Genomic DNA, 27596 nt, shown 5'->3' on the forward strand with positions numbered 1-27596 from the left:
TTGCAGGTTCAAGGCCAGCCTTATCAATTTAATAAGACTCTCAGCCAACTTAGAAAGATTCTGTTTCAGAGCTAGATATAGTGGGGCACACTTGTAATCCCAGTACTTGGGAGGCTGACACAGGAGGATTACAGGTTCATGGCCTCATCAATATAGTGAAACCCTGTTTCAAACTAAAACTAGGGCTGGGAGGTAGGTAGACTCCTCCGGATTTAATCCACAGTACCAAAGGGTAAAAAAGTCAAACTGGGCTGAGGACGTAACTGGAAGATAGAATGCCTCTGCAATTAACGAGTCAAAGAAGCTGAGGGTATAGCGTGAAGGTAAAATGTCCCTGGGTTCAATTCCCTGTACCACAAACAACAACAAAAGAAAATTCTAAAGCCCTGACATTGGAAAATAATGATCCGAGTTACGCTATATGCATGTACAAATATGTAATAACACATTCCACTATTATGCATAATTATGATGGACCAATAAAAGATGATCCTTGAGTAGTAGTGACCCTAGATAAAGCAAACAAAAATCTCTAAAAGATAGTATCTTTTTTTTGGTACTGGGGATGGAACCCAGGGACATTATCTCTCTGAGAGACATCTCCAGCCCCCCTTTTTATTCTTTATTTGAAACAGGGTCTCACTGAGTTGCAAAGGGCCTCACTAAGTAGTAGCTGAGGCTGTCCTCAAACTGTACCACCACACCAGGCTAGATAACATCGTATTTTGACCACATGATTTTCCTAATTCATTACCTTTAGTATTCAATCAAATAACCACTGGCATTTCAACAATAAAAGACAAGCTAAATAAAAACAGCTAAATGGAAAACAAAACAAAATCATCTAAATATCAACTATTCATAAACTTGCTGTCTATGTTCAAAAAGATAGCAACTGGAGCCGGGTGTGGTGGCGCACGCTTGTAATCCCAGCATTTGGGAGGCGGAGACAGGAGGATCCGGGTTCACAGACAGCCTCAGCTACTACTTAGTGAGGCCCTTTGCAACTCAGTGAGACCCTGTTTCAAAATAAAGGATAAAATAAATAGGACTGGGGTTTTGTACCTCAGAGGTAGAATGCTTCTGGGTTCCATCCCCAGTACCACACACACACACAAAAAGATAGCAACTGGAGCTGGGCATGGTGGCCACACTTGTAATCCCAGCATTTAGGAATCTGAAACTGGAGAATGTGGTTTGTGGACAGCCTCAGCTACTTAGGCCCTCTGCAACTTAGTAAGACCCTCCCTGTTTCAAAATAAAAATACAAAATTGGTCAGGGGTTGTAGCTCAGAGGTCAAATGTCCCTGGGTTCCATCTCCAGACCCACACAAAAAAAGATAGAAACCCAAGCTGGGTATGGTGGTACACACCTGTGATCCCAGTACTTGGAAGGCTGAAAAAGGAGGATCACAGGTTTGAGGACAACCTCAGCAAGTAATGAGACTCTCATCAACATAGTGAGATCCTGTTTGAAAACAAAATTAGAATAGGGCTGGGTGTATACATCAGAGGTAGAATGCCCTGGATTCAATCCCATTACCACAAAAACAAAAACAAAAACCCAAGAAAAACGTGGCAGGGAATAGTGCTGGGAAAAATGGGTATTTAAACACTAAAGAATGAAGTTGGAATCCTTTATGCCATATCCAAAAATTACCATATACAAAAATACCATAACTCAAAATGGATCAAAGACCTAAATGTAAGAATTAACACCATATGAGACAAAAAGGGTCTAAGACCCCCCCCCAAGAGGTACCTCTGCAGGGGAGGGGGGACTTTTTGTGGATTGAGCCCAGGGGCATTCTTCCTATTTTATTTTTGAAACAGGGTCTTGCTAGGTTAATGAGAATCTCACGATTTGCTGAGGCTGTCCTTGCCTGTCTCAGCCTCCCAACTACTGGAATTACAAGCATGTGCCACCATGCCCAACTCAAAAGGTACTTTTTATTCTTCCATCTTTGACAGCTACAGCTGTCTCAAAACACCAGTCCATGGCTACATTACACATGCCTTGGCCATGGCCATTCAGAGACATTTTGTTTTAGCTGCAGCAAGCTTCACTGGTAGGTTCCCCGAGATGACTGTATCCCACTGGATGACTGTACTCCTACTCTAGAGCCACTTCAGCTGCCCCATCTGGTCTTCAAGGAGCCCCCTGTTTCTACTGATGACTAAGCAGAAAGTCCCTGGTTTGGCAGATGGCAGAACATACAGCATGTCCACCTTTCTATCTAAGTAAGCAAGCTTCCTTACCTTATTGGAACAGTACATGTGCAACTAATGCTGCAACATAAGTACTGATACAGCCTCTTTGAGATGGTTGTATTTTGCCTATTCATGATTTCTAGCTCAAGTAAAGCAGGCTGAGCTGGTAATACTGAGGATGTTGGCATTCAAAGTGGCTAGCAGCAGGGGCTGATAATATTAAGGGCAGCTAGTAGAAGGAGAACAGTGGGGAGCTGCTAGCTCTAGCTGCTGGAAGAGTTCCAGAAAGTTGCCAGTAGCTGCTTGGCTCTGGCTGCCAGGAGAACAATAAGGAGGGCCACTAACACTAAGAGCTGAAAGCTGCTGGCATTCAAAGCTCAGAGCTGCTAATACTAAGGGAGCTGCACTTTTCCTATTTGTGGTTTTTATCCAAATAGAGCAAAAGAACTCTCAGCCAACTGGTAACAATAAAAGTCTTAGAAGAAAACATAAAAGCTTCAGGACATTGGATTTGGTACAATTTCTTGAATATGACACCAAAAGCACAGATAACAAGAGGAAAAAAAGGAAAAAGACTTCACCAAACTTAAAATTTTCTATACATAAAAGGACATAAGCCGGGCGTGGTGGCGCACGCTTGTAATCCCTGCACTTGGGAGGCTGAGACAGGAGGATCGCACGGGTTCGAAGCCAGCCTCAGCTACTTAGTGAGGCTTCCAGCAACTTAGTGAGACCCTGTTTCCAAATAAAATATAAAAAAAGTCTGGGAGTACAGCCCGGAGGTAGAAAGCCTCTGGGTTCCACCCCCAGTACCATAAATAAATAAATAAATAAATGACATAAGCAACAGAGAAGGCAAAATAAATAGTTGCAAATAATAAATTTGACAAGGGGTTAAAATCCAGAATATATGAAGAAAACTACAGCCTCAATAAGAAACATAAATAAATAGGCTGATTTTAAAATGAGTAAAGAATAAAACCTTTTCCAAAGAAAATTTACAAATGACCAACAAGCAAGTGAAAAGATGCCCAATATAGCTGACCGCTCTATGAGGATGGCTACTCTTAAAAGAGAAAAAGAGAAAATAACAAGCATAAGTGAAAATTTAGAAAACCCAGAATCTTGTGTACAACTAGTAGAAACATAAAATGATGTAACCACTAGAGAAGTATAGTAGTTTCCCAAAAAACTAATAGGATTACTATACAATCTAGAAATTCCAGTTGGGTATATGCCCAAAAATACTGAAAATAGGGTCTTGATGAGATATTCATTACCATGGATTATTTATTTGATTTTTCTTGTGGTCCTGAGAATTGAACCCAGAGGCATTCTACTTCTGAGCTGCACTCCCAGCCTCCTCCCCTCTTTTTTATTTTTTGTTTTGAAACAGAGTCTTGCTAAACTGCTGAGGCTGTCCTCAAACCTGTGATCTTCCTGTCTCAGTCACCACTTCAAGGATTAGAGGCATGCACCATTAAACGGAATGTACCCATGTTTATAACATGGACTCATCACAACCAAAAGGAAGCAGCAGCCTAAGTGCCTACTGACAGATGAATGGATATACAAAATGTGCTGTATACACAGAATGGACTATTATTCAGAAAGGAAAGAAAAATTATTATTTTAGTGGTACTAGGGATTGAACACAGGGCATGCACATGCTAGGTAAATGCTCTACTGCTGAGCTGCATTCCCCAACTTTTTTGTGTGTGGCATTGGGGATTAAGCCCAGAGGCATTCTACCTCCGAGCTACATCACCAACCCTTTTTATGTTTTTCATTTGAAACAGGGTCTCATTTAGTTGCTAAGGTCTTGTTAAGTTGCTGAGACGGGCCTTGAACCTGTAACCCTCCTATTTTTGCCTCCCAAATATTGGGATCACAGTCGAGGACTACCACACTTGGCTCCCAGATCCTTTTTATTTATAAAGCCAAAAAATAATAATAATAAAAACTACATACAGCATAATCCACTTATAGAAAATTCAAACTGACTTATAATGACAGAAAGCAGATCACAAATTGTTTAGACAGGACTTCTCTATGGTTCCCAACTGGTCTCAAGCAATCCTCCCTTCTTGGCCCTTAGTGCCAGGACTACAGGTGCATACCACTGCACCTGGCTATGTTCATCATCTTAATTGTGATGATATTTCCATGAAAGTCTACATATATGTCAAAACCCATCAAATTATACATTTCAAATATGTACAGTTTAGTATATATTAAGTATACCTCAAAGCTAGGGTAAGAGAGAAGCCACAGAAAAGACTTCATACCTTCAAAGGAGCAATAACAAGAATACAGATAGCCCCCAATTTAAAATGCTTAAACTTGCCGGGTGTGGTGGCGCACGCTTGTAATCCCCTCACTTGGGAGGCTGAGACAGGAGGATCACACAGGTTCGAAGCCAGCCTCAGCTACTTAGTGAGGCTTTCAGCAACTTAGTGAGACCCTGTTTCCAAATAAAATATAAAATAGGTCTGGGAGTATAGCCCGGAGGTAGAAAGCCTCTGGGTTCCACCCCTAGTACCACCAAAAAATAAAATTAAAATTAAAATGCTTAAACTTGACCTTACAAAAGCACAAAGCATTCAGTAGAAACTGTACTCAGAATTCTGACCTTTTCACAAGCTAACAATATGCTGTACAATACTCTCTCCAGATGCTATGCAGCTCTGGCAAACTATAGCTCAAGTCAGTCATTCGGTTTGTTTGTTTGTTTGTTTTTGGTGGCACTGGGAATGGAGCCCAGAGGCTTTCTACCTCTGGGCTATACTCACAGACCTATTTTATATTTTATTGGAAACAGGGTCTCACTAAGTTGCTGAGAGCCTCACTAAGTAGCTGAGGCTGGCTTCGAGCCTGTGTGATCCTCCTGTCTCAGCCTCCCCAGCGCGGGGATTATAAGCGTGCACCACCACGCCTGGCTCAAGTCAGTCATTTGATTGTTGAGAGTAAACAACTCATAACCTACAATGTGCTGTGTTGCTAAGCTATGAGTCTTCAATAGGTTAGGAATATGAAATTGTTTTTGACTTAGAATATCTCTGGCTTGAGCCAGGCATGGTGGTGCAGGCTTGTAATAACAGCATTTGGGAGGCTGAGACAGGAGGCTCGTGCAGGTTCAAAGCCAGTCTCAGCTACTTAGTGAGGCCCTTTGCAACTCAGTGAGACCCTGTTTCAAAATAGGGCTAATGGTGTAGCTCAGAGGTAGAATGCCCCCTGGGTTCCATCCCCAGTATTAAAAAAAAAAAAAAAAAAAAAGAATATCTCTGGCTTGCAATGGGTGTATCAGGGTATAACACCATCTTTAAGTCAAGCAGCAGAGCAGGGAACGTTAGCACATGTTTGTAGAGAGGCTGAGACAGGAGGATCACAAATTTGTGGCCAGACTATGCTACTTTGTGAGGCCTTTCATAACTTTTTTTTTTTTTGAAGATTTAAAGGAGTTTATTAAAAAGACAGAAATACAGAAGATAGTTACAGCCTCATGTTACCCGGCGGTAACATGAGGGGGTGCATCTAACGAAATCACCACCTTCCATAACTTCCAGTGGGACCCTGTTTCAAAATAAAGAATAAAAAACAGGGCTGGGGGTATAGTGTGAGAGAAGAATACCCCTGGGGTTCAATCCCCAGTATTAAAAAAAAATAAAATGTCAAGCAGCACCTGTTCAGCTAAGTCCTCTCAATATAAATGAAAGCCAGAAGACAATAGAAAGGTTTTATGAACTCAACAATAACTACAAATAATAGCTACAGCCAGAAAAATTATTATTAAAAAATGAGGACAAGCTTGGAGTGGTAGCACATGCCTGTAATCCCAGTATTTGGGAGGCAGAGATGGAGGATCACAGGTTGGAGGACAGTCTTGGTAAGTAGCGAGATTCCCATTAACCTAGTTAGAGTCTCTTTCCAAATAAAAATAAAAAAGGGCTGGTGAGTGTAGCTTAGAGGTAGAATGCCTCTGGGTTCTATCCCCAATACCACCAAAAAAGGGGGAGGTCAAAATAAACACGTTTTTAGAACACAAAAACAGAAGAGAGAGGGGCTGGAACATAGAAAGCTTGCCTACTAGCTGGGCATGGTGGCATCACTTGTAATCCCAAGTACTTTGGAGATTGAGACAAGAGGATTGCAGGTTCACAGCCAGCCTTGGTTGCTTAGTGAAGCATACTGCAACTTAATAAGACTCTATTTCAAAATAAAGAATAAAAGTAGAGCTGGGGGTTTAGCTCAGAGGTAGAATGCCACTTGGTTCTATCCCCAATACAACCAAAAAAAAAAAAAAAAAAAAAGCTTCTCTACTATGCATGGGGATCTGGGTTCTACCAGCATTATGATATAAAATAAAAAGTACTAACTAACAAACCAGGCATGGTGGCGCACACTTGTAATCCCAGCATTTGGGAGGCTGAGACAGGAGGATCGGGGTTCACGGACAGCCTCAGCTACTTAGTGAGTGAGGCCCTCTGCAACTTAGTGAGACCCTGTTTCAAAAATAAAGAATAAGCCGGGCGTGGTGGCACACGCTTATAATCCCCGCGCTTGGGAGGCTGAGACAGGAGAATCGCGCAGGTTTGAAGCCAGCCTCAGCTGGCCTAAGAGACCCTGTTTCCAAATAAAATATAAAATAGGTCTGGGAGTGTAGCCCGGAGGTACAAGGCCCCTGGGTTCCATCCCCAGTACCACCAAAAAAAGAAAGAAAGAAAGAATAAAAAAAATAGGGCAGAGGGTGTAGCTCAGAGGTCAAATGCCCCTGGGTTCCATCCCCAAACCAGCAAAAAAATAAGTATCAACTAACAGAGCTGTTGCTAGTAAAAAGTTTTTAGAAATCTGTTTACAGATCTGGGTTTAATGGAGCATGCCTGTAATCCCAGAACCACAAAAGCAAAGAACAAAATACAACATAAAATTAATAAAACATAACAAAATATAGTATATATGCACTATTTTATTTTTAGAGGTCCTGAGGATAGAACCCAGGAACACACTACCTCTGAGTTATATCCCTAGCCCTTTTTATTTTTAGGGTTTTTTTGTTTTTGTTTTTTGTTTTTTTGGTGGTACTGGGGGTGGAACCCAGAGGCTTTCTACCTCTGGACTACACCCCCAGACTTATTTTATATTTTATTTGGAAACAAGGTCTCACTAAGTTGCTGAAAGCCTCACTAAGTAGCTGAGGCTGGCTTCGAACCTGTGCAATCCTCCTGTCTCATCCTCCAAGTGTTGGGATTACAAGCGTGCGCCACCACACCTGGCTTATTTTTTGTTCTGAAACAGGGTCTTGCTAATATGCTGACAGTCTCCCTATGACGCTGAGGTTATCCTCGAACCTGTGATCCTGCAGTCTCCACCTTCCAAGTACTGGAATTATAGGGCACCACACTTGCAAATAAAAATATTTTTACTTAAGTGATCTAACAATTAAAAATTTATTAAAAAGCCGGGCGCGGTGGCGCACACTTGTAATCCCAGCATTTGGGAGGCTGAAACCGGAGGATCGCAGTCCGCGGACAGCCTCAGCTACTTAGTGAGGCCCTTTGCAACTCGGTGAGACCTGGTTTCAAAATAAAGAATAAAAAAAAAATAGGACAGGAGGTGTAGCTCAGAGGTCGAATGCCCCTTGGTTCCATCCCCAGACCCGAAAAAAAAAAAAAAAAAGTTTATTAAAAAACAATAATAGCAACCAGGCATGGTGGCGCTCGCTTGTAATCCCAGCATTTGGGAGACTAAGACAGGAGGATTGCACAGGTTCAAAGCCAGCCTCAGCTACTGAGTGAGGCTCTCAGCAACTTAGTGAGACCCTGTTTCCAAATAAAATATAAAATAGGTCTGGGAGTGTAGCTTGGGGGTAGAAAGACCATGGATTCCATCTCCAGTACCAAAAACAATTTTTTTAATAATAATAAAAAATAATAATAGCAACAATATATTGTATATGCTTTTATACACATACAATACCATTTACATTAGCATCCTCAAAAATGAAATACTTAGGTATAAGTCTAACAAGACTACAAGATCTACATGAAGAAAAGAACAAGCCTCTGATGAATAAAATCAAACTACTAAATAAGTAGAAAGATATTTCATGCAAATGGATGGGGAGACTTGACATTATCATTAAGATGTCAGTTCTTACAAATTTAATCTATAAATTCAACATAAACTCAATCAAAATACCAGCAAGTTGGCTGGGCGTGGTGACATACACTTGTAATCCCAGTACTTGGGAGGCTGAAGACAGAAGGATCACACAGGTTCAAAGCCAGCTTCAGCTATTTAGTGAGGCTCTCAGCAACTTAGTGAAACCTTGTTTCTGGGAGTATAGCTCAGAGGTAGAAAGCCCCTGGTTTCCACCCTCAGTACTACAAACATCAACAACAACAACAAAGCTACAGTAATTAAGACAAAGTGGCAAAAGATAGGCAAATAGATCAGATCAAAATGTCCAAAAACAGAGCCACACAAATATAGCTAACTGACATAGGAGCAAAGGCAATACAATGAACAAAGACAGTCTCTTCAACAAATCATGCTAGAACCAATAGATATCACATGCCAAGAAAAAGAAGAAGAAAAAAGAATCTAGACATAGACCTTAAATACTTTACAAGAGAAACTTCAAAATGACTAACAGATCTAAATGTAAATTGTAAAACTCCCCAAAAGACAACATAAGAGAAAATCTAGATGACTTTGAGTATGATAATAACTTTTCTTTTCTTGTAGTACCAGCAAATGAACTCAGGGCCTTGTGTATGATAGCCAGAACTCTTAACTACATCTCTAACCCCCCACCCACCCACCCACACATACATGAGAAAGAATGAACACAGAGGTGGTACTCTACCACTAAGCTACACACCTAGTCCTTTTTAAGACATAGGATTCCACTCAATTGCCCACATGGCCTCAAACTCTCCATCCTCCTGAAACTTAGCTTCCCAAATAGTTGGATTACAAGCATGACTCACCACACCCAGCTTCCTAACATTTTTCATTTTATTTTGAGACAAGGTCTTGCTAAATTGCCCAGGCTGGCCTTGACCTTGCAATCCTCCAGCCACAGTCTCCCAAGTATCTAGGATTACAGACACATACCACTGCACCAGCTGGTGATGGCTTTTTATGTTGAGAAGAGGATAGAAGAGGTTGATTTAAGGAGGTGGGATACAGTTTAAGAGAAGGGTGATGATAAGGTTACATCCCAGAGAAAGGATCTGCAACAATCTATTTCCAGAAGTGGAAAGTAGCCTGGTGATGCCCTTTAAGATACAACACTGGCCTGGTATGGTGGCAGACACTTATAATCCCAGCATTAGGGAAACTAAGACTAAAGGGTTGTGGTTCATGGACAGCCTCAGCTACTTAGTGAGGCCCTTCACGACTTAGTGAGACCTGTTTCAAAACTAAAAAGACATAGCCGGGCATGGTGACGCATGCTTGTAATCCCTGCATTTCGGAGGCTGAGACAGGAGGATCATGATTCACGCAGAGCCCCAGCTACTATTTAGTGAGGCCCTTTGCAATTCAGTGAGACCCTGTTTCAAAATAAAGAATAAAAAATAGGGCTAGGAGCCAGGCATGGTGGCGCACGCTTGTAATCCCCACGCTTGGGAGGTGGAGACAGGAGGATCACGCAGGTTCGAAGCCAGCCCCGCTGGCTTAAGAGACCTTGTTTCCAAAAATAAAAAAGTATAAAGAGTCTGAGAGTGTAGCCTGGAGGTAGAAGGGCTTCCAGGAACCCCAGTACCACCAAAAAAGAAAGAAGGAAGGAAGGAAGGAAGGAAGGAAGGAAGGAAGGAAGGAAGGAAGGAAAGAAAGACAGACAGTCAATATGAAAGGCTACATAATGTGTGATTCCAACTATATAACATTTTAGAAAAGGCAAAACTATGGCCACAGTAATAAGATCAGTGGTTGCCAGGAGACAGGGATGGGGAAAGAATGGGGTTTTAGGGCAGTGAAACTAGTCTGTGTGATACTATCTATAATGGTGGATACCTGTCATCATACACATACACACATACATTAGTCATCCCATAAACAGTACAATAACAAGAGTGAACCACAATATAAACTATGGACTGTGAAGTTGGTTAATGATATTTCAATGTTGGCTCATCGACTGTAACAAATATACCACTCTGATGGAGGATGCTGATAGAAGCGAAGGCTGGGAGCGCATGAGGACAGGGATTATATGGGAACTCTCTGTACTTTCCACACAGTTTTGCTATAAACCCAAAACTGTTCCAAAAAATAAAGTTTACTCATTAAAAATAAGATAGTCATTTAATTCAGAAAACAGGATGTCCTAAAAGTTTCCAATAAATCTGGAAAATATTTGGTCCCTCAACGTTCCCTCCAACAGTGGTTAGTTTATGCATAAATTTACCCATCCTGCAGAACAGCAACAGTACAAAACAGACTTTATGCTCAATTCCCAAAACTCAATACACTCAGGAATAGTGAGTAAATCAGAGACAAAAATTATTTAGCTAGTTAATAAACACAAGATCTCAAGCCAGGCATGGTGGCACACGCTTGTAATTCCTGTATTTGGGAGGCAGAGACAGGAGGATCACAGGTTCAAAGACAGCCTCAACAAGTAGTAAGACCCTCAGCAAGGCCAGGTGTGGTGGCACCCACTTGTAATCCCAGCATTTGGGAGGCTGAGACAGGAGGATCGTGCAAGTTCAAAGCCAGCCTCAGCCACCTAGTGAGGCCCTTTGCAAATAAATGAGACCCTGTTTCAAAATAAAGAATAAAAAATAGGGCTGGGGGTGTCACTTAGAGATAGAATACCCTGGATCCCAGTACCACAAAAAAAAAAAAAAAAGACCCTCAGCAACCTAGTGAGACCTTTTTCAAAATAAAAACATAATACAGCTAAGGTTGTAACTCATTGGTAGAATGCCTCTGGGTTTATTCCCCGGTGTTTAAAAAACAAACAGCTGGGCATGGTGGCACACACTTGTAATCCCTGCGCTTGGGGGAGGCTGAGACAGGAGGATCACGCAGGTTGAAGCCAGCCTCAGCTAAAATATAAAAATAGGTCTGGGAGTGTAGCCCGGAGGTAGAAGGTCCCCTGGGTTCCATCTCTAGTACCACCAAAATAAATAAATAAATAAATAAACAAATAAACAAATAAATAAATAATAACAAAAACAAAAAACTGGCTGTGAGTGTAACTCAGAGGTTAGGTCTGGGAGTATAGCCCGGAGGTAGAAGGCCCCCTGGGTTCCATCCCTAGTACCACCCAAAAAAATAAATAAATAAATAAAAAACAAAAAACAAAAAAACGGCTGTGAGTGTAACTCAGAGGTTGAATGCCCTGTACTCACAGACACACCAATGACATTAAACAAATCAATTGCAAGGAGTTAGTGTTTAATGTTATTAGTTATCAACAAACAATTGCATATATATATATGTATTTATATTACTAAGAGTTGGAGTTCGTCATTATGGTATATGCCAATAATCCCAGTATTTGGGAAGCTGAGCAAAGAGGATTGCAAATTTTAGGTCAGCACCTTAGCGAAACCCTCAGGACCTCAGCCAGATGATGTTTCAAAATATAAATAAAAAAGTTGGGCCGGGCATAGTGGAGCACTCTTGTAATCTCAGCGCTTGGGAGGCTGAGACAGAATAATTACACAGGTTCAAAGCCAGCCTCAGCTACTTAGTGAGGCTCTCGGCAACTTAGTGAGACACTATTTCCAAATAAAATATAAAATAGGTCTGGGAGTATAGCCCAGAGGTAGAAAAGCCCCTGGGTTCCACCCCCAGTACCACAAAAAAAAAAAAGAAAGAAAAGAAAAGAAAAGAAAAGAAAAAGAAAATAACCCTGCCAAAATAAAAAAAAGCTGGGTGTAGTGCTGCACACTTGTAATGCCAGCACTTGGGAGGCCAAGACAGGAGGATCACACAGGTTTGAAACCAGCCTCAACTACTAAATGAGGGTCTCAGCAACTTAGTGAGACCCTGTTTCCAAATAAAGTATAAATAGGGTTAGTTAGTGCAGGGATTACAAGCGTGGTGGCGCACGCTTGTAATCCCTGCACTTGGGAGGCTGAGACAGGAGGATTGCACAGATTCGAAGCCAGCCTCAGCTACTTATGCTCTCGGCAACCTAGTGAGACCCTGTTTCCAAATAAAATATAAAATAGGCATGGGAGTATAGCCCGGAGGTAGAAAGCCTCTGGGTTCCACCCAAGTACCACACACAAAAATAAATAAGTTATGGCCTGGAGGTAGAAAAACCCCTGGGCTCCACGCCCAGCACCACTAAATAAATAAATAAATAATGTAAGGCCACGTGTGGTGGTGCACGCTTGTAATCCCAGCGCTTGAGAGGCTAAGACAGGAGGATCGCACAGGTTCAAAGCCAGCCTCAGCTACTGAGTGAGGCTCTCAGCAACTTAGTAAGAACCTGTTTCCAAATAAAATAAAATAAAATAAAATAAAAGTCTGGGAGCATAGCCCAAAGGTAGAAAGCCTCTCAGCTCCATCCCCAGCACCAATAAATAAATACATACATACATACATACATACATACATACATACATACCACACACACACACAAAAAAAGTAAGCCAGGCATGGTGGTGCCCACTTATAATCCTAGTACTTGGGAAGCAGAGACAGGAGGATCCCAGGTTCAAGGCTGGCTTCAGCAACTAAGTGAGGCCATAGGCAACTCCAAATAAAATTTCCAAAATAAAAAATAAAAATAAGCCGGGCATGGCGGTCCAAGCTTGTAATCCAGGCATTTGGGAGGCTGAGATGGGAGGATCGTGGTTCGCAGCCAGCCTCAGCTACTTAATGAGGCCCTCCACAACTTAGGTGAGATCCTGTTTCAAAATAAAAAATAAAAAATAGGGCCGGGGGTGTAGGTTGGAGGTCAAATGCCCCTGGGTTCCATCCCAGACCCGCAAAAAAGAAAAAAGAAAAAAAAATAAAGCTGAGTGGTGGCACACACTTGTAATCCTAGATTTTGGGAGGCTGAGATAGGAGGATCATAGGTTTGTTGCTAGCCTCAGTTACTTAGGCCCTCCCCAACTTAGTGAGACCCTGTTTAAAAATAAAGAATAAAAATAGGGCTTGGGGTGTAGCTCAGAGGTAGAACGTCCTTGGGTTCCATCCCCAGTACAAAAAGTAAAATAAAATAAATAAATTGGGCAATGGATGTAGTTCTGCGGTAGAACATCCCTATGTTTAATACCCAGTATCACAATAAAATAAAAGAAGAATAAAGTAACAAATATTGATATATTAACCATAAAATACAGGCGCCTCCTCTCTCTGTCTCTGTCTCGCTCATGCTCGTGCGCGCGCGCGCGCGCTCTCTCTCTCTCTCTCTCTCTCTCTCTCTCTCACACACACACACACTCACACACACACACACACACACACACAGCAAATTAAAATTAAAATGTAAAACATTTCTTACCTTCATCTCCCTCTGGTGCATATGAAGCTGTAATAATGTCAATATCAGCACAATTCATCACAATTTGATTGGTCGCCTGCCTCACCTAAGGGGCAGTCAAAAATAACCTAGATTAATAATATGTACATCTTCATCTTGGACTAATGTCACAGTAATTTTTAAAACCCAAACTTAATTAAAACCTAGACAGAACATTCAGGCATCAAAGACAGAAATAAGACCATCATAGTGGCACACACTTGTAATCCCAGCAGTTGGGAGGCTGAGACAGGAGGATCAAAGTTTGCGGGCAACCTCAGCTACTTAGTGAGACCCTGTTTCAAAATAAGGAATAAACAAGGCGTAATGGCACATGCTTGTAATCCCAGCATTTGGGAGGCTGAGACAGTGAGACAGAAGGATCGTGGTTCAGGGACAATCTCAGCTACTTAGTGAGGCCCTACACAACTTAGTGAGACGTGTTTCAAAATAATGAAGAAAAAAAAAATAGGGCAGGGAGTGTATAGCTTGGAGGTCGGATGCCCATGGGTTCCATCCCCAGACCCAGAAAAAATAAAATAAGGAATAAGCCAGGCGTTTTGGCACACATATGTAATCCCAGCACTTTGGAGGCTGAGACAGGAGGATCTCACAGGTTCAAAGCCAGACTCAGCTACTTAGTAAGGCTCTCAGCAACTGAGACCCTGTTTCCAAATGAAATATAAAATAGGTCTTGGAGTATAGCCCAGAGGTAAAAAGCCCTTGGGTTCCACCCCCAGTAGCACAAGGGGGAAAAAAAAATAGGAGCCGGGCATGGTGATGCACACTTGTAATCCCAGCATTCGGGAAGCAGAGACTGGAGGATCATTCGGGAAGCAGAGACTGGAGGATCTCGGTTCACGGACAGCCTCTGCTACTTAGCGAGACCCTTTGAAACTCAGTGAAACCCTGTTTCTAAAAAGACTAAAAAGCCGGGTGTGGTGGCGCACACTTGTAATCCCGGCATTTGGGAGGCTGAGGCAGGAGGATCAAGTAGGTTCAAAGCCAGCCTCAACTGGATTAAGAGACCCTGCTTCCAAATAAAATATAAAATAGGTCTGGGAGTATACCCCAGAGGTAGAAGACCCCTGAGTTCCATCCCCAGTACCAAAAAAAAAAAAAAAAAAAAAAAAAGGATAAACCGGACATGGTGGCACATGCTTGTAATCCCAGCATCCAGCATTCAGAAGGCTGAGACCTGAGGATCACAGTACATGGACAGCCTCAGCTACTTAGTGAGACCCTGTTTCAAAATAAAGAATAAAAAAATAGGGCAGAAGGTGTAGCTCAGAGGTCGAATGCCCCTGGGCTCCATCTCCAGACCCACACAAAAGAAAGAAAGGAGTAGTTTTAGTCTTTTGGAGCAATTCACATTTCCTTTTTTTCTTTCTTTCTTTCTTTTTTTTTTTTTTTTTTTTTTTTTTTTTTGGTGGTACTGGGGGTGGAACCCAGAGGCTTTCTACCTCCGGGCTATACTCCCAGACACACACACACACACACACACACACACACACACACCCATATATTTTTTGTGTGTGTGTGTGGTACTGGGGTTCCTGGAAGCCCTTTTACCTCCGGGCTACACTCCCAGACCTATTTTTACATTTTTATTTGGAAACAGGGTCTCCTAAGCCAGCGCCCGTAGCTGGCTTAGAACCTGCGCGATCCTCCTGTCTCTGCCTCCCACGCGCGGGGATTACAAGCGTGCGCCACCACGCCCGGCTCCTTTTTTATATTTTATTTGGAAACAGGGTCTCACGAAGTTGCTGAGAGCCTCACCAAGTAGCTGAGGCTGGCTTCGAACCTGCACGATCCTCCTGTCTCAGCCTCCCAAGCACGGGGATTATAAGCATGCGCCACCAGGCCCAGCTCACATTTTCTAAGTTATATTAAAAACAATAATAAATGTGGAAGCACTTCATATCATTTAAACATCTGACCAATGAATCAAACAAAAGCATCTTTTCTCCCTAAATCTGCATTTAAAACAATTGAATTAGCTGGGCATGGGGGCACACACTTGTAATCCCAGCATTCAGAAGGCTGAGACTGGAGGACTGCGGTTTGAGGACAGCCTCAGCTACTTAGCAAAGCCCCTTTGCAACTCACTGAGACCCTTTTTCAAAATAAAAAATAAAAAAAAACAGGTCTGGGAGTGTAGCTCAGAGGTAGAATGGCCCTGGGTTCCATCCCCAGTACAACAAAAATTAATAAATAATAAAAATTTTTAATTTCATAAAATTCTTAAATTAGGGAACATTTCTTACATATCAAAATAATTACTTTTTTTTTTTTTGCAGGTCTGGGAATGAAGCCCAGGGGCATTTGACCTCTGAGCTACACCCCCTGCCCTATTTTTTATTCTTTTTTTTTTTTTTTGGTGGTACTGGGGTTCCTGGAAGCTCTTCTACCGCTGGGCTACACTCCCAGACCTATTTTTTATATTTTTTTAATTTGGAAACAGGGTCTCTTAAGCCAGCGAGGCTGGCTCCAAACCAGCGCAATCCTCCTGTCTCCACCTCCCAAGCAAGGGGATTACAAGGGTGCACCACCACGCCCGGCTTTATTCTTTATTTTGAAACAGGGTCTCACTAAATACTTGAGACTGTCCGTGAACTGCGATCCTAAGGTCTCAGGCTCCCGAATGCTGGGATTACAAGCCTGCGCCACCATGCATGGCTATAATTACATATTTTAACATGCACATAAAACCTACCTTGAGATCTTCTTTGATGATAGAGGAAGAAGGCTGATATACCAGAAACTATGATGTCAAAACTTCATAAAAATACTCTTTAAGTTCTTTAAAAGAAACGCTACCCTAAAATGTAACACACACTAATGACCCAGCAAGATTAGGCCAACCTTTTTTGTGTTCTGGGATTGAACCCAGAGAGATTCCTTTCAAGCCCTTTTTAATTTTTGTTTTGAAGTTGCTAAGAGTCACACCAAGTTCCTAAAGGTGGTCATGAACCTGTGATCCTCCTGTTTTAGCTGCCTAAGTACTGGAATTACAGGTATGTCACCATGCCTGGCTTAAACCAACTATTGAGATCCAAAACAGTAAAATACAATGGTTCCTCTTTTTCCTTCGTTTCCTGCAGCCTGAATATACTAAATAGAAATTTCCAGAAGTACCTTTTATTTATGTTTTATTTTTCATTTTGTTACTGGGATTAAACCCAGGGACATTCTATCTCTGAGCCACACCCCCAGCCCTATTTTTTATTCTTTATTTTGAAACAAGGTCTCATTAAATTGTGGAGGGCCTTCCTTAGCAGCTGAGGCTGACCATGAACCTGGGATCCTCCTGTCTCAGCCTTTCAAGTACAGGGATTACAAGCATGCACCAGCACACCTGGCTTTTTTTAATTTTTATTTTTTGTGGTGCTGGAGAGTGAACCCAGGGGCATTGGGGCATTCTACCTCCGAGCTACAACCCCAGCCCGATTTTTTTATTCTTTATTTTGAAACAGGGTCTCACTAAGTTGTAGAAGGCCTCACTAAGTAGCTGAGGCTGTCCGCAAACCAGGATCCTCCTGTCTCAGCCTCCCAAATGCTGGGATTACAAGCATGCACCACCACACACAGCCTGGCTTTTTTATTTTGAAAGAGTCTTGCTAAATTGATAAGGTTCTTGCTAAGTTGCTGAGACTAGCCTCAAACCTGTGAACCTCCTGGTTCAGCCTCCTAAATACTGGGTTTTCAAGAGCACACCACCATGCAAGGCTAGGAATTTTAAGCTGCTCACCTTAGCATGATAAAATCTCACTCTGCCTCACTTGAGAATCATCCCTTTGTCCATCATCCCTAGGCAGTACATGCTGTCCATAGTTAATGACTAAGAAGCCAGCCTAGGTTATCAGACTGACTGCTGAGGCGTATAAGTGCATGTATTCAAGTATTATCCTTATTTTGCTTAATAATGACTCCAAGGTAAAAGAATACTAATACAAAAGAGGCACCAAGTGCATTCAGGAGGCTGAGACCCAAGGTTTGTGAACAGCCTTGTTTACTTAGTGAGGCCCTTGGCAACTTAGTGAGACTGTTTCAAAATAAAGAATATAGGGCAAGGGGTATAGCTCTGAGGTCAAATGCCCCTGGGTTCCATCCCAAGACCCACAAAAACAAAAAGAGGCACCAAGGCATTAAACATGGAAGAACAGATTAATTCTGGTACATTGTGGCTTATAGGAAAAAATCATAGTATATATGGAATTCAGTACAATCCCTGGTTTCAGGCACCCACTAGGGTTCTTTGAACATGTCTCCCATGGGTAAAGAGGGACTACTGAATAGTTATAATGAAAGTCTCTTCCACTGTCTCTCATTCCCTAAAGATACTGAGGAGGTCGAAGGAAATAGGCAGATAGGGAAAAGGCCTCAGTAGAAAAAGTTAATTTCCTGAATTTCCTGAGGGGTGATGAATATCTAAAATTCCAAGGCTCAGAGATAAGAAGGACCAGAGCTTCACAAAGCCATCGGTTTACTAATCAACACAAACTCACTGAGCAAGTCTGGCACTCCTGAAAGGAGATTCTTCAAAGGACTTGCAAATTCTGAGAGCTGCTTCCCAGAATTCCTGGGATCCCAAAAGTCACCCTAACCAAAAAGAGGACTCGAAAACATTGGGCAAAGGCCCTAGTCAGCCAGCAAATGGGGCTTTTCCCTCTCAGGACCCCCTCCCCTTTTGGGGAGCTGTTCTCTCTCTCACAGGTTGTATTAGCCCTGAGAGAAGGCAGAGTGCAACTGATGGCACGTGGCCCGGGCAGCTCTCGGGTAGTGACCTGAAGGCCTCTGCTAGACATCAAGGCTGAACAGGGCCCCTAGCGGTGACCTGCTCCTCTTTTCTGGCAGATTGCGTGGACTCTGGGAGAAAGTTGTTTGCAACTGACAGCACTTGGCTCGGGCAACACTCAGGTAGTGACCTAAAGGCAGCTACTGGACATCAGAGACCCGACAGCCCAAATGGTGTTCTGCCACTTTCCTATTCCTTTCTGGCAAATCGCATGGACTCTGGAAGGAGGCCGCCTGTAATTGAAGGCATTAGGCTTGGGCTACTCCCAAGTAATGTCCTGAAGGCAGCAGCTGGACATCAGAGACCCGACAGCCGCTTTGGGGTGTTCAGCCATCTTCCTTATTCCCTGCTGCTTCCAATAAACCTTTTACTCCCCTTCCTGAGGTCTGCGGGTGTCATTCTTCACTCACCGTAGACAAGAACCCTGTAAGGAAATGCCAAGCTTCTTCTCAAGAAACTCCATTTCTTCTTTGATGAAACACCAGGTTTCTTCTCAGGAAACCCCCTGTTTCATCTTGTGGGGCTCAGAAGAAACCCCCATTTCAATACCATTCAAACATGCAATCCTTCTGTCTCAGCCCATCAACCACTGGAACTGTGGGTATGTGCCACTGTGCCCATCTCCTTTCCTTTCCTTTCCCCTCTGTCCCTCCCTCCTTCGCTTCCTTCCTTCTCCAGAGATATTCTACCTCTGAGCTACACCCCAGCCCTAATTTAATTTTTTATATTTTATTTATTTTTGTGTGTCAGCCCTATTTATTTATTTATATTTATTTTGAAACAGGGTCTCCCTAAGTTACTAAGGGCCCCACTAAATTACTAAGGCTGGCCGTGAATCTGGGATTCTCCTGTTTTAGCCTCCCAAATACTAGGATTACAAGCATGTGCCACCACGCCCAGTTGAACCCAGGGGCATTCTACCTCCAAGATGCACTTTTTTTTTTTTTTTGGTGTGTGTGTGTGTGTGTGTGTGTGTGTGTGTGTGTGTGTGTGTTAATTAGCAAGTATGGAACCTAGGGGCATTGTACCTCTGAGCTACACCCCAGCCCTATTTTTTTTAGTCTTTTTATTTTTTTTATTTGTGGGTCTGGTGGTAGAACCCAGGGGCATTCAACCTCCAAGCTACACCCCCTGCCCTATTTTTTATTCTTTATTTTGAAACCAGGTCTCACTGAGTTGCAGAGGGCCTCACTAGGTAGCTGAGGCTGTCCGCGAACTGAGATCCTCCAGTCTCAGCCTTCCGAATGCTGGGATTACAAGCGTGTGCCACATACCTGGCTTAGTCTTTTTATTTTTGAAACAGTCTCACTGAGTTGCTAAGGGCCTCAGTAAATACCTGAGGCTATTTTTTTGTTTGTTTGTTTGCTTGTTTGTTTTGGTTTGGGTTTTCTGTGGATCTGAGGATGGAACCCAGGGGCATTCTACCTCTGAGCTACACCCCCTGACCTATTTTTTATTCTTTATTTTGAAACAAGGTCTCACTAAGTTTCAGAGGGCCTCACTAAGTAACTGAGGCTGTCCAGAACCACTATCCTTCAGTCTCAGACTCCGGAATGCTGGGATTACAAGCATGTGCCACCACACCAGGCTTTTATTCTTTATTTTGAAACAAGGTTTCACTAAACTGAGGAGGGCCTAAGTAGCTGAGGCTGTCTGCAAACCCCAATCCTCTGGTCTCAGCCTCCTGAATGCTGGGATTACAAGGGTGCGCCATCACACCTGGCTGCTTTTTATTTTTTGAAACAGGGTCTCACTAAGTTGTGGAGGGCCTAAATTGTTGAGGCTGGCCACAAACTTGTGATTCTCTAGTCCTAGCCTCCAAAGTACTGGTATTATAGGCATGTACCACCACACCGGCTCAAGCTTCCTTTTTATTTATTGTGGTACTATGTATTAAACCCAGGGGTGTTCTGCCACTGAGTTTTTCATTTTGAGACAAGGTCTCCCAAAATTGGGGGGCTACCCTTGAATTTACATCCTGTCTCAACCTGTGAGTAGAGAATGTTAAAAGTGTGCATCATAGCAACTCAATCTGTGTGTATATTACTAGGGATTGATCCCAGAGGGACTCTACCTCTATGCCAGATACCCAGCGCTTTTTTATTTTTTATTTGTTTTTTTGTAGGTGTGTGTGTGTGTGTGTGTGTGTGTGTGTGTGTGTGTGGTGGAATCTGGGGGCATTCTACCTCCAAGCTACGCCCCAATCTCTATATTTTTTTATTCTTTATTTTGAAACAGGGTCTCACTGAGTTGCAAACGGCCTCACTAAGTAGCTGAGGCTGGTCAGCCTCCCAAATGCTGGAATTACAAGCATGCACCACCTTGCCAGGCTTTTTTTTTTTTTTTTGGGGGGGGGGCCACTGGGGTTCCTGGAAGCCCTTCTACCTCCAGGCTACACTCCCAGACCTATTTTTTTTATTTGGAAACAGCGCGGCTGGCTTCAAACCTATGAGATCCTGTCTCCGCGTCCAAAGCGCGGGGATTACAAACATGGGCCACCACACCCAGCACCAGGCTCTTATTTAACAAGGTCTCACTAGATTACTGAGAGTCTTGCTAAATTGCTTAGGCTGGTCTTGAACCCGCAATCCTCCTAAGTCTCCCAAGTACTGGTATTATAGGTATGAGTCACCATATCTAGCTCACCTGAATTATTTACCATTATGGTTTGTGATAAGTTGGGTCCCTCCCCCACATGATCTCGCAGCGGAACCCTGGAAGCCAAAAGCAGTTGTGAGACTCCAGGTGCCTCGAGACAACGCGATGCTACAAATGTCGCAAGAGAATGGCATGCCTATGTAACAGCAGTGCCTCCGATCCCCCACGTGACTCAGCCGGCCAATCAGGACTATGCGCAACTCTCCAGATACGTGGCCCATGGATCTCCCCCCACCCCTCCAGAGGGTGCCGGTCCAAATAAAACAGCGGGTCTCTGATAACCTGGTTGGTGTTTTTACCTCCCTCCTAAACCCCCTAAACTCTATTTTCAACTATTCAGTTTGTTTGTTTTTGCAGTATGGGGGAATGGAACCTCCAAGCTACACCCCCAGACCTATTTTTTATTTTGAAACAGGGTCTCGCTAAGTTGTGGAGGGCCTCACTAAGTACCTGAGGCTGGCCGCGAACCTGTGATCCTCCTGTCTCAGCCTTCCAGATACTTCGATTACAAGTATGCACCACCACGCCCGGCTTACCATTGCTTTTGAGACAGGTTAATGCTAAGAGAATCTGATGTAATTCACTAATTTTAACTTCTACATAGTATTCCATTCTATGAATAAACAATATTTATTTAGTCCCTTCCTAAAGGAAGCAAGCTTATTTGTACTTTTGTGTTTAGAAGACTTCTTTGCTTAAAGACAACAGTACTACAATAAACATCTTGGTCCATGTTTTCTTGTACACATATGGAATAATTTTTCCAAAAAAAGAAACCTAATGGCTTTCTGAGTTTCAGACCACACAACCTAAACTTTACCAAGAATTGCCAAATTACCCTCTAGAGCGGTAGCAATTGATAGCCCCTGAGCAAAGAATAAATAAATCTCACTTTTAGCATCTTCTAAAAAAAAACTTAAGCTGGGCATGGTGGCGCATGCTTTTAATATCATCCCCCCCCCCCCCCCGCCGGCTTGGGAGGCTGAGAAAGGAGGATCGCACAGGTTTAGAAGCCAGCCTCAGGTACTTAGTGAGCAACTTAGTGAGACCCTGTTTCCAAATAAAATATAAAATATGTCTGGGAGTATAGCTCAGAGGTAGAAAGCCTCTGGGTTCTACCCCCAGTACCACCAAAAAAATAAAAAAAAATAAAAACTTAAGAATTTCTTTAAATTTGATCAGGATTAAATTGTATCATATTTTTTAAATTAGAATTTCTCCTTATTACTAACATTGATTACAAATCCCAAGCCATCTTTTCATATATATGTATATGTGTGTATATATCTATACACACACATATACACATACATACACAGACATATATATCTACACATAAAATTAAGTTTTTCCTCTGTGAATTGCATGTTTAAACCCTTGTCCCTAGCTGGAAATTGTGGCCCATGCTTGTAATCCCAGTACTTGGGAGGCTGAAACAGGAGCACTGCAGGTCCCTGGCCAGCCTCAAAAACTTCTAAGGCTCTCTGCAACTTAATAAGACCCTGTTTCAAAATAAAGAACAGGAGGCCAGGTGTAGTGGCACATGCTTGTAATCCCAGCATTCTGGAGGCTGACACCAGAGGATTGCGGTTCGCAGACAGCCTCAGATGCTTAGTAAGGCCCACTGCATCTCAGTGAGACCCTGTTTCAAAATAAAGAATAAAAAATAGGGCTGGGTGTAGCTCAGACATAGAAAGCCCCTGGGTTCTATCCCCAGTACAGCAAATTAAAAAAATAAAAAAATAAAAATATAAAAATAAACAAAAAAACAGGCTGGGGATATAGTTCAGTGGTATAGCAGCAGTGACATTAGTGAGTTCAATCCCCAGTACTGGAAGGGGAATAGGACAAGGAATCTGGGCTAGGATATATAGCTCAGTGATACAGTATGTAGTATGTCTTAGATATGCAAGGCCCTAGTTCAATCCCAAGCATCACCCTCCAAAAAAATCCTCCTCATGAATGTTCCTATTTAAAAAAAAAAAAACTGTCATTTTATAAATAGAGTTTTCATTTTTTTTTTAAGTAGCAATATGACTTAACACTGTATTTCACCAGAACATAACCCAATAGCACTAAAGCCTTTATGCACAAGTAGCCATTTCTGTTTTCATTCTATTTTATTTTTTGTGGCACTGGAGGTTGAACTCAGGGTCCTTCTACCTTTAAGCTACGCCTCTAGATTTTATTTATTTTGAAACAGGGTCTTGCTAAATTGTTGAGGCTGGTCTCGGACCTGTGATCCTCCAGTCTCAGTCTCCCAAGTACTGGGATTACAAGCATGCACCAACCACTATACCTGGCTACAACTGACCACTTATAACACTTATTTGAACAAAAAAGAAAAATAATTTTTTGCTTATTCATAAATTCACTTAATGGAAAAAAATCAGAACACAGAAGAAAATAAAGCACTTACTAGGATTGGCTCCAAAAGGTAAAATGAATAACAATCCTTCAGAGTTTAAGGTTTATGCCAACAGAATGCCACAATGGTTTAGTTACTGGCCTTAATTCTTATCTAAGCAACCACATTACCATCCATCAACTTTTTTTTTTTTTTTTTTTTTTTGTTAACCGTACTAAGGATCAAACACAGGGTGTTCTATCACTGTGAGCTACATAATTCATCTCCAGTCCTTTTTGCTTTTGAGACAGTCTGGGCATGGTGGCACAGGCTTGTAATTCCAACATTTGAAGCTTGAGACAGGAGGATCATGGTTTGAGGACAACCTCAGCTCCTACATAGTGAGGCCCTTTGCAACTCAGTGAGACCCTGTTTCAAAATAAAGAATAAAGAACAGGGCTGGGAAGCCAGGCATGGTGATGCACACTTGTAATCCCAGCGCTTGGGAGGCTGAGACAGGAGGATCGCATAGGTTCGAAGCCAGCCTCAACTACTCAGTGAGGCTCTCAGCAACTTAGTGAGGCCCTGTTTCCAAATAAATTATAAAATAGGGCTGAGGGTATAGTCCAGAGGTCGAATGCCTCTGGGTTCCATCCCCAGTACCGAAGGAAAAAAAAAAAAAAAACCAGGGCTGGGGTGTAATTTGGAGGTAGAATGCCTCTGGGTTCCATCCCCAGTACCGCAATAAAAGGAAGGAAGGAAGGAAGGAAGGAAAGAAGGAAGGAAGGAAGGAAGGGCGGGCAAGCTGGGAGTGTTGTTCAAAGGTAGAATGCCCTTGGGTTTAATCCCTAGCATCACAAACAAAATAAAAAATAAAATTTTTGAAAAGGGGGCTGAAGGTATAGCCCAGAAGAGAGCACCCCTGTGTCCAATCTGCAATACCAAAAAAAAAAAAAAAAAAAAAATCAGTAGGTATTGTATGACCCATATGAGAGATCACTGTATTTAAAAACTGACAAAAAATAGGAAAATCGAGCCAGGCATGGTACAGCATCCACTTAGCAATTTATAAAGTATGAGATCAGAATAACTATGTACAATTATTAAGAACTATGGCAGCCGGGTGTGGTGGCGCACGCTTGTAATCGGAGCATTTGGGAGGCTGAGACAGGAGGATCAAAGCTCGAGGACAGCCTCAGCTACTACTTAGTGAGGCCCTTTGCAACTCAGTGAGACCCTGTTTCAAAATAAATAATTAAAAAAAAAAAGCTGGGGGTGTAGCTCAAAGGTAGAATGCCTCTGGGTTCCATCCCTAGTACTGCAAAAAAAAAATTTTTTAATTTAAAAAAAGAAGAAGAAAAAATAGGGCTGGTGGGTAAGTTGGAGGTAAAATGCCCCTGGGTTCAATCCCCAATACCAAAAAAAAAAAAAAGATGTAATCAAGTTGTAGCATTCAGACGTGCTCTTCAAATAAATTTACTAGGCCTACTGAAAAGCAAAAAGACACCTACCCTAATAAATTAACAGACTGTCAAAAACAAACTAAGAGCCCTTGTTTCTATCTGTGGGGTGGGAGACAAAAGAAAACAAAAGCAAAATAAAAGCTCTACTTGTTTCCATATTTTGTTAGAGACAGAGGCTGTACACCAGTATTCTGATCTACTTCTTGTCCTTCGTTCATTTTCTGTGACATGCTGACTGGCACGTTTTGTTTTCAATGATACTTACAAAGGGCTTGAGACACTTTCTGAATCAGTGTTTACTACAATCAGGTGTGTGTGTGTGTGTGTGTGTGTGTGTGTGTGTGTGTGTGTGTGTGTGTGTACACGTACTTAGGGATCGAAACCAGGGGCATTCTACCTCAGAACTACATCCCCAACCCTATTTATTTATTTTCTTCCTTTCTTTCTCTCCTTCCTCTCCCTCTCTATTTCTCTTCCTCTCCCCTCCTATCCCCTCCTCTTCTCTTCTCTTCCCCTCCCTTCCTCCCTCTCTCTCTCTCTTTCTCTCTCTCTCTCTCTCTTTCTCTTTTTGTGGTATTGGGGATTGAGCCCAGAGGCATTCTACCTACAAATTATACTCTAGTCTAGGATTACAGGCATTCACCACCACACTTGGCCAGCACTAAATTTTCTAAACTCAGAGCCAGGTATGATTGTATACACCCGTAATCCCAGTACTTGAGAGGCTAAGACAGGAGGATTGCAAGTTTGAAAATTGCCTCAGCAAGTAGTGAGACTCTTTATCAACCTAGTAGACCTTGTTTCCAAATAAGAAATAAAATCGGGCTGGGGGTAGAGCTCAAAGGGAGAACACCTCTGGGTTAAATGCCAGTATAAAAAAAAAAAAAAAAATCTGAGACAGGCGCATGCTTGTAATCCCAGTACTTGGGAGGCTGAGACAGGAGGATTGTGCAGGTTCAAAGCCAGCCTCAGGGCCAGGCGTGGTGGCGCACACTTGTAATCCCAGCATTGGAGAGGCAGAGACAGGAGGAGGATCGTGGTTCGTAGACCCGGTGTCAAAATAAAGAATAAAAAATAGGGCAGGGGCTGTAGCTCGGAGGTCAAATGCCCCTGGGTTCCATCCCCAGACCCACAAAAAAAAAAAAAAAAAAAAAAGCTGGGGATGTAGCTCAGAGGTAGAATGCCCCTGGGTTCTATCCCTCCCCCCACCTAAAAAAAAAAGAAAAAAAAAAAGAAGTTTAAAACTGTATGTTAAAATAATATGCACCTATCTTAAGACCTAAGTTACCTTTGGTAAACCAGGTATGGTGGCGCATGCTTGTAATCCCAGTACTTGGGAAGCTGAGACACGAGGATTGCAGGTTCACAGTCAGCCTAAGTTACCTGGTGAGACCTCTGCAACTTAGTGAGACAGTTTCAAAATTAAGAATAAAAAATAGAGCTAGGATGCCGGGCATGGTGGCGCATGCTTGTAATTCCAGGTTTGTGGAGGCTTAGACAGGAGGATCTGCAGTTTGTGGACAGCTTCAGCTACTTAATGAGGTCCTTTACAACTCAGTGAGACCCTATTTCAAAATACAGACTAAAAAACAGGGTTGGGGGTACAGTTCAGAAGTAGAATGCCCCTGGTTTGCATCCCCAGTACTGCAAACAGAAAAAAAATAGGGTTAGGGGGTATACCTTAGAGGTACAATGCCCCTGGGTTCAATACCAAATACTACACACACAAAAAAAAGTTACTTTTGGTGATTGAAAGACAGGAAAATGGGTTTAGTGGTATCTGTGACATTTTATTTCCCCAAAAACAGTATGCATCATCTGAAGCAACTGGGGCAAAAAGTTAAATCAGGGTAGTAGCTTACTTTTCTGTACTTCTAAAATACTTCCTGCTGGGTGTGGTGGCACACTTGTAATCCCAGCATTTGGGAGGCTGAGACAGAAGGATCGCAGTTCAGGGGCAGCCTCAGCTACTTGGTGAGGCCCTTTGCAACTCAGTGAGACCCTGTTTCAAAGTAAAGAATAAAAAATAGGGCTGGGGGTGTAGCTTGGAGGTAGAATGCCCCTGGGTTCCATCCCCAGTACTACAATAAAATAAATAAATATTTCCTGATTAAAACAAAATCTGAAAGAGATTATGAATGGCCAAATAAACTAAAAACCTTATGCTTAAATGATATTCAATACAAAATTTCTAAAATCTTAAGAGCTAATCTTAGTTAACAATAAAATATCTAACAAAAGGCTCAACCCTTTATCACTGAATCATGTACTGATTAGAATAGGATTTACTTTACCGTAAGAATAAGGCTCGCTCATTTTTGTGCAAAGTTCAGAGACACTTCACAGATAATTTACTACAAGACCACATTATCTATGTTGTATTAGACATTATCAATTATCCACAACCAGGAAGTTAAAAAAAAGAGGCTTAGATACAAAGCCAGAATAGAGATACAAAGTCCATACAATAAAGCTCATACCCTTTACTCAGAAAAAAATCCATCAAACACTCTCTTAGAAACTTGTAAACCTAGGGGAATTTCTATATCTGAGCTATACCCCTAGCCCTTTTTATTCTTTATCTTGAAACGGGGTCTCAATAATTTGCTGGGGTTTACATTAAGT

The 27596-nt window shown here is 42.3% G+C and overlaps 1 protein-coding gene across 2 annotated transcripts in view; it reads right to left on the reverse strand.

Moving 5' to 3' along the window:
- NPEPPS (aminopeptidase puromycin sensitive) overlaps nt 1–27596 on the reverse strand; it is a gene marked incomplete at both ends in the record, with an annotated part of 127421 nt that overhangs the window by 79695 nt on the left and 20130 nt on the right. For both annotated transcript variants that reach the window (XM_080712325.1, XM_080712324.1), the window contains one exon: nt 13688–13772. In XM_080712325.1, coding sequence (XP_080568451.1) covers nt 13688–13772 — 85 coding nt within the window. The remainder of the gene's footprint in view (nt 1–13687; nt 13773–27596) is intronic.

This window comes from Muscardinus avellanarius (assembly GCF_963383645.1).
Source record: "Muscardinus avellanarius genome assembly, chromosome: 16".
Classification (NCBI taxonomy): domain Eukaryota; kingdom Metazoa; phylum Chordata; class Mammalia; order Rodentia; family Gliridae; genus Muscardinus; species Muscardinus avellanarius.